Source organism: Pocillopora verrucosa, chromosome 7, assembly GCF_036669915.1.
Source record: "Pocillopora verrucosa isolate sample1 chromosome 7, ASM3666991v2, whole genome shotgun sequence".
NCBI lineage: Eukaryota > Metazoa > Cnidaria > Anthozoa > Scleractinia > Pocilloporidae > Pocillopora > Pocillopora verrucosa.
The window spans coordinates 10072115-10086517 of record NC_089318.1 but is presented as its reverse complement, the minus strand read 5'-3'; the positions used below and the strand labels follow the sequence as shown (position 1 = coordinate 10086517).

Sequence of the window (14403 nt, the reverse complement as noted above, 5' to 3'; positions counted from 1 at the left end):
AGGGGTTTTGTTTCCCATTGACAAAGAGAAATTCACAGTGGAGTGTCGAAAGTATTCCGGGTTTTCGTTTGTTGGCAGAACTGGGCATTGTAATTGGCTAAGAAAACCAGCGCCTTCCTCTTAACCAATCGCATGCAATGTTGAAACCGAACGCAGGTTTTTCATCCCCTTCCTCCTCCTTCCTCCCCCCCACCCCCACTCTTAAATTAACTTCCCCTGTCTGTGGCAATTTGCTCATTTTTGGTTTCTCTTTGTAACCTTGCGATATTTGCCGTTTGACAGACCATTGTGCTTTAGCCTTTAAGATACACAATCGAAATGCGCTCTCCTAAAAGTATGGAATTCACGTTGGATACTATGAGCTAAATTAAACTACGTACGTATTGCGGACATATTTTTCTCCTTTCTGCAGCCACCATTCACTGCACGTCGTCTTCAAAACATCCTCCTGATGCGCTGCTTAAAGTCACCGCACAGCATCGTCGTGTCCGCTCACCGGCTTGGTCGTATCGTTTTCCCGTCAACGAGGAATGGTGTGAGTTAGTTGTGAATCTACCTACAGCCATCCTCTTGAATGAAGTGCACATTCAACCTCATTCTTCGGGATTATCAAGTAAGTGTCTTTTTGTTTCTACCTGTTGTTGTTTACCTGAATAGATCTCCCTTTAAAATTGAAGCAAAAAATTGAAACCAGTCAGTTTAAAACTGTACAGTACATTCATTTTCATACCCAATGGAACACCCTTAAATTGATGATCTCAATGAATTTTCCTCCTTCTTTGCTCTTTTCCCATTTTTGCTCTTTTCATTTTTCTCAAATTTGCTTTTCGCTTTCGTCTATGACAAAGTTATTGGAGTTTGGTGTCTATCAAACGTTTGATGTATCTGTTTACTAAGATATTTCGTGCTTTGCTGTTCCATTAGCAAGCCCATCACATGTGGCACTGGATGTGAGTAGTGACTGTCAAGTCCTTGTACCCGTTTGTGAACCCGTCCTCACTTCTGGAATCACCACAATCAAACTTAAACTCCAACAGCCAGTTGTTGCACAGGTATGGTGTATATATGGCTTATGCTCTTGCTTACCACGCGGCTACGCGGTATGAGAGGTTTTCAGTGAAAGCCGCTTGTAGGCGGTCTACCGCTGGCCATAAGACCTTTTACCGGTGTCTATTTAGCCTGTCAGCATGCTCTCTTGTTTGGGTTTTTGACCTACGGCCTCCTTTTTTGGGCCCAGCCGCCTATAAAACCAGCGGCAGCCAGTTATGGAAAGAATTTATTGAAACCTTGGATAGTCGGTTAATTTAGTGGGCTTTGTATTAGAGTCTGGTTCCTCGCTAAATTTACAAGTAAAAGTCGCAGCGAAATCTCCTTGCAGAGAGCTGCTCGCGTTTAAATTTGTGTGAATGATCACGGCAAGTCTTGTTTTAATTCCGACGACCGATTACAGCGACAAAATTTCGTCGGACAGGCAACGATTTTAAGGAAATTCACCATCTCACACAAGGAAATTGTCGCATTGGCTTGTTCCCGTGACGTGTCCTAGCGACTTTCTACTCGATGTGTGATGCTCAGAGATCGGCCCTGTTTGTTATTTAGGTACGATTCTGCCGACTGCTGCCCACTTGCGCGGATTATTTCTTCAATTGAAAGAGTGTTATAGTATCATTTTGAGGTCGATTGTCGAAGTAATCCTGGATTGGTTGGTGCTGTTGTACGGAACTCACTGATTGGTCAGGCAGACTTGCGCCATCCTTTTGACCAATTAGATTCAAGATTAAAACTGTTGTCCTTTGCTCTGATTTTCCGTTGTCTTGCTATAGTGTTTCTGGTTCAGCGACATTTCTTCGACTCGCTTGTAAACAGAAAGTAAACTACTGTGTTATATCCTCGTGATGCGACGTTTGACTTTCATGTTGCAAAGCATTTTTCATTCCTATATTTTCAGTATGTCCATATTCATTGTCACCGTCCACGAGACTCGCGTGTGGTAGGATTGTCACAGATCAGGATCATGGGAGCATCATTACATGGGGTTGAAAGTGGAGTCGCTCAGGAGCTCCACCACTTAAAGGGCCAGTCAGCTAGGTAACTGTTTGTGATGCTTAGATGTCCACTGTGGTCGGATTAGTACTTAAGCTGCGGTTCGCTATGTTTGTTTTATGTAACTGGAAACCTAGTGATGCTTAAAACCGATGGTTTTTCAGTTTCAAATGATTGAATTTTTCTTTTTTTCTATCCAAGCGTCATAAATTCGCATTAGAAAATTTCACCTGGTTTAATATAGCTCAGTAACAAATCCTATCTGTCAAAGGAAGGTTCAATCTTTCCGAATGATTTACCACAAAAACTATGTTTTTCTAACATTGAGAAGATACGAGAACCGCAAACGTGAACGAGCGTACTTTGAACAAAAGGGATTCAAACACCAACTGATTAAATCTGTCATGTTATTGAATAAGGCCATCCTCTCCCCATCACAGAATCGCTCATCACACCAAAGGTATCATTCCGAAGCGATGAAATGATGTATGACAGTTACTCATGTTTTGTTTAATTTTTTTGTTAGCCTCGGCTGGGTACAGTTACTTGGTCAGTGCCTCTCGCAAGGACCTGAATTTTATCAGGAGACAAAAGAACCTACGACGCTGATCTCGGATGTGTTTAGCAACTGTATCGCCCTGCTGTTATCGCCACGAAGGTTTGAACTCTCTTTTTTTTTTTTTTTTTTAATATATACTTCGTCTGGGGAGCTAACTTGTATTTTAAGACTACGTTTCTACCGTCAGTAAAATAGTACATGTAGAAAAGAGATGTTAGAGTGACCAGCATCTAATTTCTCCTCACAGTGTCACCCCTGAATCACACAGAGAGGTCACAAGAGTAAAGGAAATGATCACTAACAGAAGTAGCTTTTAATTTTAAAACAAATTCTCCCTGTCGGCACCTTGGAAAATGTACGGAGAACAGTATAGAGAGTAACTATACAGATTTGAAGATGAAAAGGGTTCAAACGAACTGTTCTCCACAGTTTGTACATTATAACAGCTGTGCCAATCGATTCATGTCTTGGGTGAACAAGGGTAGTTCTCCTTAATCGTCATGTTCTCGTCTCGTTTCACTTCTGTGTGATCTTCGAAAGCAAACTTCATTGGGGATTTCCGTAATATAATAAAATTATGGTTATATTAGCAAGATGGTTCATGTGGAAATGACACATGAATTTAAATCTGCTCCTATTACTTCCGTTGAACTGCCGTAAATGATGGAAAATTTTGATATTCTGGAGGACGTGAAGCGGTAGAGTGATATTTTAGTAAAATTTTCGTTATCACAGACTCAAAATTCATATTTCAGTGCTGCATAATACATCAACTAGCAAGTTAATTTCATTTTAAAATAGCGGTGATGGCTTTTTTCCGTTTCAGTGGTCACTCTGCTTGTCTAGAACTGGTGCTCATGAAGTTGTCCAAGCAGTTTCCAGAACTGGGCACCATGTTAATGAAACAACTGTTAAAATGCCCAGGAGAGAAGGGAAGAAAGAGAGGGCCGCTGGTAAGCGTCGCTATAGTGGAACTTATATACCAGTTGGGAAAGAAACAGGACTCTTCATACGAAGACAGGTATGGCAAGCCGAGTGTTGATTGGGCAAAACTAGTGCTACATCATCGTGGGAAAAAATCAATCAATAATGTGGCTATATTACTAAAAGGCAACGTTAGGTCGCCCGCTCTGTAAGCTCAAGCGGTTTTGCAATAAATATATTGTGTATTGATCACGAAGTTCTTGTCTTCCTCCTGTAGATTGTTAGTGATATCGTCCTGGTTACGGTCCATCTGTGACTCGTCAACCTCTTCCCACGCGGCACCTGGGCATATTCAGTCTGTGGCTGCTGTCATCTGGAATGCAAAGGAAACTAACTCGGAGTCAGTTGTGAAACAATACTTTTCTGAAGAGCTTTTCAGGTGTGTTTCATTTAGACTTGAGTGTTTTACCTTCAATTAGAAGTTTGCTTGTACCCTTTTTGAGTTTTTTTTTTATTAAAAAAAAATCTATGTTAGCGTACAGAGAGTGGTATGTTGCTCGCACCAATCAAATCGTTTAGGGTATGTATCTCGCATTAGTCAGATCGCCGCATTAGGTTATGTATCTCGCACCAATCAGAGCGTCGTTTTTGTTCTTTGGTTTGAGAGGTGTTCAAATTTCAACGAAGTTATGGGAGATTCGGAGAGAGCGGTTCATAAAATAGAATCATCTTTTAGAATGAGAAATGTTAGCTTTTCTTTGTTTTTAACGTGTATTTTACCACGCTTTATAAGAAATGCGATACTACTGGACAGATGAAAGATATCAGATTACCTATAGTAAACGTGTTACTCGTGCTGTAAAAATGATAGATAGTTGTTCGAGAGAAAATGGAGTTCTGTGCACTGTAGCACGATCATGGTTATTGTTCCTTCACGACGAGAGGGAGTGGAAAAATTTTGAATCAAATATTGCTTGAGGTGTTGATGAAGTGCACCAAACATTTTGATTTGAGCAGTTCTTTAACGGCAAGCTGTGTTGCAAGATTCATGATTTGTTGAGTGTGCCGATTATATTTTTCTGGATTGATTGCTCGGTGCTATTTCTAGATGAATGTCTGATTAAAATTTAGATACCATCGTTAGCATGTTTATTTGATTTTGTTATCTGGAATGAATGATTTGCGGAGGTAAGTTAATATGATGTGATCTACTAACGTCGAAAATATATCAAGTCGAAGGAACAGTTTTGGTCTTGGTCCGTATTTTTGTCAACAAAATAAACACATACCGCTTAAAAAGATAATAATACGGACCACGTGCAAAGCTGTTAATTGTTTCTCGAATGTTGCGCGTGTTAAATATTCAATAGTGACATCTTATTTACATCTACATCTACATCTGCTGTTATTACGTTGGTAAAATCTGTACAGACATCACACCAACCAACTCGCGCGCAAAGTGAGAAGACTATGTGAAGGCTTGAAATTATATTACGATCGATTTTCATCAAGAAATGGGCCAGGAATATTCCACAATAATGCAAATAATCGTGAAAGCTGATCGCCGAAAAGCGATTGCGTGACGCTCGGTAAGTTACAAGATGACGTGTTGTCACGTACCAGACGAAAAAACTCTTTAGATTCTCAGTCTACATTTTGTACCCACTCTGCGGTCTACAGTCTACATTTTGTACCTAATCTACATCTTATATCCGGTCTGCAGTCTGCAGTCTGCATTTTGTACTAAAAGGTATCCGTGGCACCAATACAGTTTATTTTAGGTTACAGTTATTCGCACAAAATATCCAATATACCACAAAATACCTGTGTGTGAGTTAATTCGACATTTTCGTTATTTCCGCGTTAATACTCTTCTTTCCTTTTGTTAGAAGTTAGACATTACTTACAATGTTTCAATAATCCACCCACCCCCCAAAAAATAACTCTTGCATGCTTAGCATGCCTATGTTTTTGTTTAGTGCAAGAAGATCACCTACTTTTGAGGGGTTTATATATCATCTGTCGTTGAATCCTTGTTAATTCTTGACGACCTGTTGTCGTAGCGTGCGTGTATGTGTGTGTGTGTGTGTGTGTGTGTGTGTGTGTGTGTGTGTGTGTGTGTGTGTTACGCTAGGGCCAAACTTCTTTGGTTATGAGCAGTCCCGCTTGTGTCATCATGTTGTTTCAGCTGAGACCCCACATTGCGTCTCTAGGATTGAATGTATGGTTGTAAACCCTTTCTCAAAGGGAAGAGGTTAGGGTTTGGCTGATGTTGCCATAAACAAGCAAGCCACAAATGATCTATTATATCATTGTTTATTCTTTGTTTAAGAATAGCGACAGAGTTACAAATGAGAGGGGCGACTCCCAATTTGGCCATTTACAATCCGTCCAGCTTTTTATTCCTATAAAATCTTCTTTTTGGCTTTCTCTTCCCGGCAGTTGAGGTTTTTTAGGCCTCCGTTCGATCTAACGGAAGTTTTCATTACGGAAATAATGATGGAATCTATGGTGTCAAAGCCGCTTTAACCTTTTAACTCCCAGAAGTGATTAACATGAAACTTCGCCCTAAAATATCCATACATATATCTAGCAAACAGGTAATGAGAATATTCAAATTTCTCAGGTAAAAGTCGCTTTCTTGATCTAACACCAAATTCTTGTACCTAATTTGCAAGGACATGTGTAGCAGCTAGAAGGGAGAATTAACATTAAGATCTTGGGAGTTAAAGGGTTAAGTCGGGGACAGTAAAGGATCGGTTGCAAGAACTGCATAGCTTACCAAGAGTACTACATTTGTATCCTTTGTTGCGTTCTCATTTGGTAAACCTGCATCTTAACTTTTCAGATCTCTTTATGACTGGTCACAAGCTTCCTCTGATGAAGATTTCCTGAAACAGAGTATTGATCATCTCATTGGTGCTCTGACGTACATTTGTCCAGCTTATTATGTGGTGCTTTTAGAACTCACTGGAGTCAAGGAACTCCTCGACGAATGGAACAAGGAAAGTGGCAAAACTGGTGGTGGGCTGTCAAGACTTCTGACAGCTCCGTCACGACTCGGAACACTGGCTACAGCAAGCCAATCATCTATCACGAGCCAACTATTGCTAAATTCGGGTTTACTTAAAATGATGGCAGGAGTTATCGTGGACTTCTGTCAAGCAGGTGGTAATTCCCAAGGTTTGGACAAACATCCGTCAACAGTGGATCCACTACCGAAGTCAAACTTGTCCATCGACCTTCTTCCACACCTTCTAAACTTTTTAACTTGTTGTTCCCAGGAGCCAGCCATTAAGGATTGGATGGGTGAAACAGGCTACCAGTTGTGGTTTTTACTTCTCTCACAGCTCTGCAGAGGACGACATGTCCAAAGTAACCCTTTTTTTGGCCCACCAGGCGTAGTTCCTTCTATTCCCAGCCACACTAAGTTTGCGATGGAAACTGCAACGGTAGATCTGTTATGCAACTGTGTTCATTTTCATCTCAGAAATCAAGAAAGGATGGCGAGTCTCTTGGTTGAAACCATTGGTGGAGAGAACTCTGAAAATGGATCAATTGACATGAAAACCAATGTGAACACACAGGTCAATGGCTTTTTACGACAGTTGATCTTACAAATGTTGCTGGAAGAAGAAACTGTACTTATCTGTGTGCACGTTGAGAATGATTTGAATTTACAAACAATGCGAGGATTTGATTTCTTTCATAAAGATGGTTGGCATCCTCGCTTTGGAGCAGGACACTCATTTGCACTACTTTCTGCAAAATTCTCCACAACTCTTCTCGAACTTAGTGAACAGATTCTTCGTCCTAAAGTAAGCAAACCAGTCGAGACAACTTTGGAGGAAAAGTTCCCCAAACCTACTGTAGTGGAGGGGATGGCTGATCCTGGCGAGTTTAGCCAATACGAAGGGTTTGAATTTCTTGAGTCTGTTAGTCTTGCTGCAGGACTGAACGTGAAAAGCAAAAGAGCTGAAAAAAGTGAAGCGTCAACAGTAAAGGAAAATAATCCGGATAATGGTCAGAGTCAAAATCAAAGAAAAAGCATTTCGTGTTCATTTTATCACGATATACTCGGCAACATGTGTTTGCCGCAGTCTTGGACAGTGGCTCAGTTGTTACAGCATCTAATGAGCAAAGGACTACCTTGTGGTACATCTTACCTTGAAGTGACGTGTAAGACTCAAGATGGAAAGACAGAAGACAATTCTACTAATTCTGCGCCGTTGCTAACCCCGTTGGATGTGTTTGCCAAACAGGACGGGTTAGTGAAGTTATCAATGCATCTCCCTTGCCACGTTATAACACCTTCCTCGCTGGCTCCGGATACTGAAACGGAGGTAATTGAGGGTGACAGCAGTGATAAACAGGTGCCTTCTTACCCGACGCAGCTTCCGTTGCCTTTAGTGTCCATACCTGCCTCAGTGTTAAGCGCTGTTCCAGCACATACACTTGTAGCTTTTGGTTTATTCATTCGCCTTCCTGGATACAATGAAGTTCTGCTTAAAGATCGTCTCAAGGCTCGCTACCTTCTGAGGCTGCTTCTGGGGGCCAAACAGGATGGGAATGGAGGTATGAATCATTGTGTCAAATAATCAGTCAGTGTCTCGGTCCGTCCTTGAGTTAGTGACTTAGTGAGTCAGTCATTAAGTCTGTAAGAAATCACAAGCAATTGTTTTATAACCCTTAAAACCCTTATGCAGTATGCATATTCCCCAAACTGTTCTCTAAACAGATCCTAAGGTGTCGACAAGGAGTATTGTTTAACAATCAATACCTATTTCTTTAACTTATCGTGTCTTCTCATGCTCTTCCCAGAACCTATCTTGTCATCTCCAGCAGCCAGTTGTCTGTCCACGCTACCATTCCATGTGTTAAGGATCTTATTTCAGAGCAGTGAGCTCTCGCCACAAGAAGGCGCCGTTGTGCACAAGGCGGCTGTAGAAGTTGGTGCGATCCAGATGGTGCTACTGTGTCTAGCTGTACTGAGTCATCACAAACCGCGAGCCACTAATCACTCACACAAGATGGCTTTACAGGCCTTGTCTGCGTTAACGGGCAGGTATAGCGAAAACTTCATCCTCATACCTGTAGGCGTATCATTAGAAGCTTGTAGGCGGTGGCTTTCGGATGTTAGACCATTTTGTACTTTCCACTTTGTGAATTGTGTGACATTCATATATAGAAAAGAAGGTTTTTTAAACTGATTCTATCATCGATGTATCATTGTTTGGCAAAAAAATTACTCAAATATACCCTAGAATAGAATGCTGGAAATCACGTCTCCGAGAGTTTTAATTTCGGATTTTTCCGAGAGGGTGTGCCCACGGACACCCTTAGTAGGGTGTGTTACTTTGCAACACGCCAACACTATGCAAGCATAATTTTATTTAGCCACCCACTCAGTTCAGAACGTACACCTATTAAATTTTCAAATGACAACCCTGACCAGGAACAATTTTTTAGTTATTCTGAGTTTCAAAAGTAGTTTCGGATTTCTTTGATATTGCTCAAATTTGCTCTGAAGTTTGTCCACGTCCAATCTTGCGCCACCTTATCCGTCAAATTCGAGTAGAAAGCAATGGCGCGTGAAGCTTGTTAAGTGCGATTATTTGCATTCTAATTGGCCTTTTACGGCATTTCTCTGTGTTCGTATTGATTTGGTTTTGGTCGAGGACACTGAATCAAGAAGCATTCTTTAATTTTTCCTACAGTAGGTCGCTCGTTTGTGCGCTTTTCGAATTTTTATCTCTGATTGTTTCGGTGATTTACTCAAATATGTATGGATCTGTAGTGTTTGCCGCGACAGTGATGTTGGAGCCGGTAGTGAGAGGAGTTACTGGGCCAAAGGAACAGGATTTGGTACAGGATCCACGTCGTCAGGGTGGGATGTTGAACAAGCCATGCTAAAACAGAAGGCTGAAGAGGAGCATGTCACTTGCCTTCTGCAGGTAATGACGGTAGAATTAACCGCAAAGAGCCTGCTTTGGGGGCGATTTAAACTTTTCCGTGTGTTGTCCCAGTTAATTTTGTGTGCAGCAAGGGATTTTTTACTTCGAGACGTTTGTTCCCGTTCCGTTTAGGACCTTAAGCTGACCTTTAAGGTATGAATCGATCCAGCTCTCTCTGTACTTTTCGAATGGAGTATTTTCTGGTGGTGACACACTGAGATAAAACTCCTTTAGAACATCAGACTTATTTTAGTATTGAGACGCAGAGGTTTATATGGAGCACACAGTTTGCTGAAATTAAAATCAAAATGTAGAGAGAACACAAAAAATGTCTCAATCTCGAGGATGAAAACCATACGTAGGTCAGATGATGACCGACCAGCCGATTGACTCGGGGTTACAGACGCCCATGGGTTTGAATCATGTTTAAAACTAAAGGGAATTTATGTGCTGACTGAAAAAAATTTTCTTTTCCTTCCTAGGTACTTGCGAGTTATATCAGACCTTTTGGAAAACATAGCGACTCGCACTCAGAGCCATTTGCAGAGTATTTAGGGGCAGGCGGTCCATATCCATTTGTTGTCGTTTTGCTGGAGCTGTTCGGAGAGTCATGTCTAATCCCTGCTCTTTCATCATACCTAAGGAATGATTCTGGTATGTACGCAGGCAAGACTGGATTTTTCCAGTCAGGAAATCAAAGCAAGTTTGCCCGCTACTGCCTTACTGCAAGGAAAAAGAAAGCAAAAAACCAAAAGAAGATAAATGATAATTATCGAAGCAATGAGAAGAATGACATAAAACAAAAACCCCCCTCTCAAATTTAGGAGCAAAATCTCCGAAATATCAGCTGCAAGCCCTAAGATCGTTAGAGTAATGGGAACTACTAGACCTGTTGTATTCAACTTCAGAGTTTGACGTTTATCCGACCTCTCCATTATTTCTACCGGTGTCGGAACTAAATCTGAAACAAGGACAGTACACTTTCCCTGTCGCAGTATGAAAATTAGTCAGTAAGTAACAGTAACAGGAAGGGTCACGCACGCCGGACAGTATGACTGATAAACTAGTGGCCCTCTGTGCTAAATTCTGCTTCAAGATTTACTTCTTAGTAAACGTCGCAAATCTGTGTAACTTTGTTGGTTTTATGGAAAAATGTTGAAATATTTAACCGTTTTTGTTGTTGTTGTTTTTTTTTTAACAGTTCTTGATATGGCTCGCCATGTTCCTCTGTACCAGGCTGTTTTAGAAGTACTCCGTGCACTCGCGTTGTGCCCAGTCCTCTTACCTTTGTTACTCCCGCATGCCAATGGCCTTTCTGTTGAGAGAGCCTCCACAGAGGCGCCTTCTATTGTTAGCCTGCTGGACAAGATGAAACAATGTGTGGATACTTACTCCAGAACTTTGCGGTAAGATAAGCGGGAACTCTTCAATTTGTAGTAAGGACTTAGGCTGGAAAAGTAATTTTTTAATAAGTGTGGAGGGATCTCCATTTTTTACTCTTGGACCGGAAGCTATCGAGCAATATTTCATTCAAAGAACAACATAAGGTAACTGTCTCGAGTGATAACAGGAACCTATTCTAGGTATGAAATTGTTGTTGTTGTTGTTGTTTTTTTTGGGCTCCATATTTTGGATAAAAGAGACGTGGATACCGGCAAAACATTTCTGATATTTCAGCAAAAAAGCCAAAATATTTTATTTTTTGCGACAGTAGGGAGAAAAAAGGGAATATTGATCAATTAATCTTCTACTTTCAAGTTTTTCCACTGATATTTCGAATGTTGTGTGAGTTTTATCCATGGATTTTCTGAAGTTAATGAAACCCCTCCAAAGACAAATCTAAAGCTACTTAAACTGATTTCCTAGTGGACCTAAGTGAGATGGATAGGTACAAATATTACGTCGGGTCACTCGGCACTCACTCTTTCGCAGCCGTTGTTTGGTCGGTATCCGCCGCTTTCGCCTCCTATCGAGTTCGCCCCTTCGAGTTCGCCCCTCACCTTATACCGTGTTCGCCCCCACACTTTTCGAGTTCGACCCCACCAAGTCGAGTTCGCCCCCAGATTGAGTCATGTCTAAATTAGTTGCTATCGAACATTGCAAACAAGTTAGAACCAAGACAAGTTTTGAATTTTAATTGACCGACGGCCATTTTGAAAGTTTATATGTGCGTGGGAGCTAGGGCGATGAAAGCGTGGTTTGCGATCCTGGTTTGCATTTTCTCAAGTCTGGTTGCTATGACCTTAAAACACAATGAAGTGTGCAACGCATTCTCTCAAGAAGTCTTAAATAATCAAAAGCGTGATCAAATCGTGGTTTCGTAAATACTTCAGTCTTAATTTCATAAATAAAGCTAAACGATGTACAAGTCTAACAACTTAAGCAATGCTGTCGCGATGAAAGTGTGGTTTGCATCTTCTCAAGTCTGGTTGTTACGACCAACACATTTCGTGTTCGTTAGATAAACCCAGGTTGTTTTACATCTTTGCCAGTCTGAATAATAAGTTAAGCAATGTTGTTTTGATTAAGTGTGGTTCTCTCTATCACAAGTTCAGTGTACACAGTTATTTCTGGTAACCCCAGATCCCACGCAGAGTATTTAGTTGATTCCGTCAACCCAGTTCCCAAGTAGGTTCCACGCAATTGCCGAAATTCTAAATGGTCGTCGCTGACGTGACATTTGGCACATTCTGCTAGTGCCTTCGTCACAAATCAACTCATCTGGATATCACTCAATCAAGGGGCGAACTCGACTTGATGTCGAACTCGAAAAGTGTGGGGGCGAACACGGCATAAGGTAGGGGCGAACTCGATAGGGGGCGAACGCGGTGCAATTCGTTTGGTCACGTGTTTCGTGTATAGGCACAAAGGAGACGTTTTCAATGTAGTCAAACCAAAGCTTGGACAAACTATTTCTTCAGGTCTACGCAAGGAAAAAGGGAAGATTCATCTGTAACAAGCACCACTAGCTTAGAACCAAATGCCTCAACAGAACCGAGTACCACAGCCGAACCAAGTTCTAAAGGGGAATCCAGCAGCTCAGCAACATCAAGCAGTGCAGGAAGCTCGTTGTTTTCAGTTGGACCGAGTACTTCTGCGGGACCTAGTACCGCAGGACTACCAAGTTCATCTAAACCAGGTAACAGCGAAGAAAAGAAGGACCAGGAGGCTGAGGGACTCGCCCTGTTGATACCTGACATCCAGGAAACTGCTAAGTTGATGCAGAGAGTAGTGCACGAATTTCACCAGCAACAAGCCTCTTCTAACAAGGAAGGGGAAGGAGGCGGCAAGGGGCCAGAGGAACAGGTGGAGTCCCTCTCTGCCGAGGAGAGGTACTTAGCCAAAATGAGGTCGCTTCAGTTTGGTGAGTGTGGCCCATGGGTGTTTCGTTTAGTTTGTAGGCAAGGTCGTGAAAGCAACTATTACAATCAGACGGTAGTCAGGAGAGTTTTTATTGCGTTTATCTTGTCAAGATTTTCTCATTGAATAATTCCTAGTACAACGAAATCTAGACTATATCGAGAACTTTGTCCCAAAAACGTAAGACTTTCGGTCGTAATCTCCTTGTCAGTTATTTGGGAATTTCAAGACACGATTGGGTTATTAAGTCAAACCTTTGTTAAACTTGATAGGAACTCACCGGATTGTGATTGAAAAAGATGACGGAAAACTAGAGTTTGAACCTGGCGGTTACCACTTTGCGTCTTCGGTGCGGTCAACGGTGAATACGGGTGGCAGCGGAAGCATGGTGCGGGCTCGGCGGCTAGCACAGGAAGTGTCGTCTCTTGCAACGTCCCTTCCGCTGTCCAGCAGCTCAAGCGTATTTGTCCGTTGTGATAAAGAGCGACTGGATGTCATGAAGGTAATAATGAATCTTTGGCAAGACATACATTCAAGCGTAGTGATGACGAATGGCAAAAGGACGAGGGCCTTCCGTTTTCGGAGTAAGGTTACATAGTATTTTCAACGAACATTGGTAGATCCAGGGGAATGTTGTTTTTTTTTTTTGTTTTTTTTTTTTTTTACCACCCGTTTGACTCTAAATTTCTTGCAAGGACAGGGTTTCACGTTACTTCTCAATACAAAGCGCGTATAATTTATTTGTGCTGAAATATTTCTTAGCTTGTTTTGGTTAAATAGTTGAGAAAAATTCCTTAATTTTCTGAATCAAAATATGCAACCCACCCTCCCACCCCACCCCACCCCACCCCACCCCAGATAGAGTAATGACATTGTAAAGAGATATTCCACCCTAATCACCGTGAGTATTAAAAACGCCGTTTATTTGTTTGTTAGGTTCTTATTACCGGCCCAGCTGATACTCCATACGCCAATGGCTGTTTCGAGTTTGATGTATACTTTCCACAGAACTACCCGGAATCGCCGATGCACATAAACTTTGAAACCACTGGGCACCACAGTATTCGCTTCAATCCGAATCTTTACAATGATGGAAAGGTACCGTGTAACTAACAGTCTTGTTTAACTTAATAAGTAACATGGCATTCAACTTGACGAGTTGGCAGCTTTCCACATTCCTCTACGCTGTTGAGTCCACTTTCAAGAATTTGATAGTTATGTCGTCTCCATTTCCTCGAAGTTTTAAAATATTTGGGACAGAAGCTGAACAGTTGCGTGCAAGTCTTGTCTTTGTGTTGTGTTTTTTTAGTAAGATACTGAACTCTCATGGTGCCATTGTCCAGCAAGGAGTAGAAATGAGAGCTGGCAAACTTTCAGTGAAACCTGGCGAAATGTAGGGGGAAGGGGCAGTTAATCTGCTGTAGACTGGCATCACATCCAATGAGAATAGCAATACTCCTAATTCCTTCTTGCTACTAAAACTGGGAAATGCTTCGGCTGCTAAGAGTCAGTCTCGTATGCAGAATTTTTTCATAGTGGGTGAGGTGTCTAAGACATGGGACT

General features: G+C 41.6%; 1 protein-coding gene across 1 annotated transcript in view; it reads left to right on the top strand.

Annotated features, from left to right (window-relative positions):
* LOC131770684 (baculoviral IAP repeat-containing protein 6) overlaps positions 1–14403 on the top strand; it is a 42042-nt gene that overhangs the window by 23430 nt on the left and 4209 nt on the right. Inside the window, exons 27-40 of the mRNA XM_059086397.2 lie at positions 413–613; positions 925–1052; positions 1949–2088; positions 2570–2701; positions 3429–3623; positions 3804–3965; positions 6375–8101; positions 8348–8591; positions 9324–9480; positions 9963–10134; positions 10682–10886; positions 12402–12844; positions 13113–13342; positions 13777–13938. Of these exons, the coding sequence (XP_058942380.2) occupies positions 413–613; positions 925–1052; positions 1949–2088; positions 2570–2701; positions 3429–3623; positions 3804–3965; positions 6375–8101; positions 8348–8591; positions 9324–9480; positions 9963–10134; positions 10682–10886; positions 12402–12844; positions 13113–13342; positions 13777–13938 (4298 nt within the window). The remainder of the gene's footprint in view (positions 1–412; positions 614–924; positions 1053–1948; positions 2089–2569; positions 2702–3428; positions 3624–3803; positions 3966–6374; positions 8102–8347; positions 8592–9323; positions 9481–9962; positions 10135–10681; positions 10887–12401; positions 12845–13112; positions 13343–13776; positions 13939–14403) is intronic.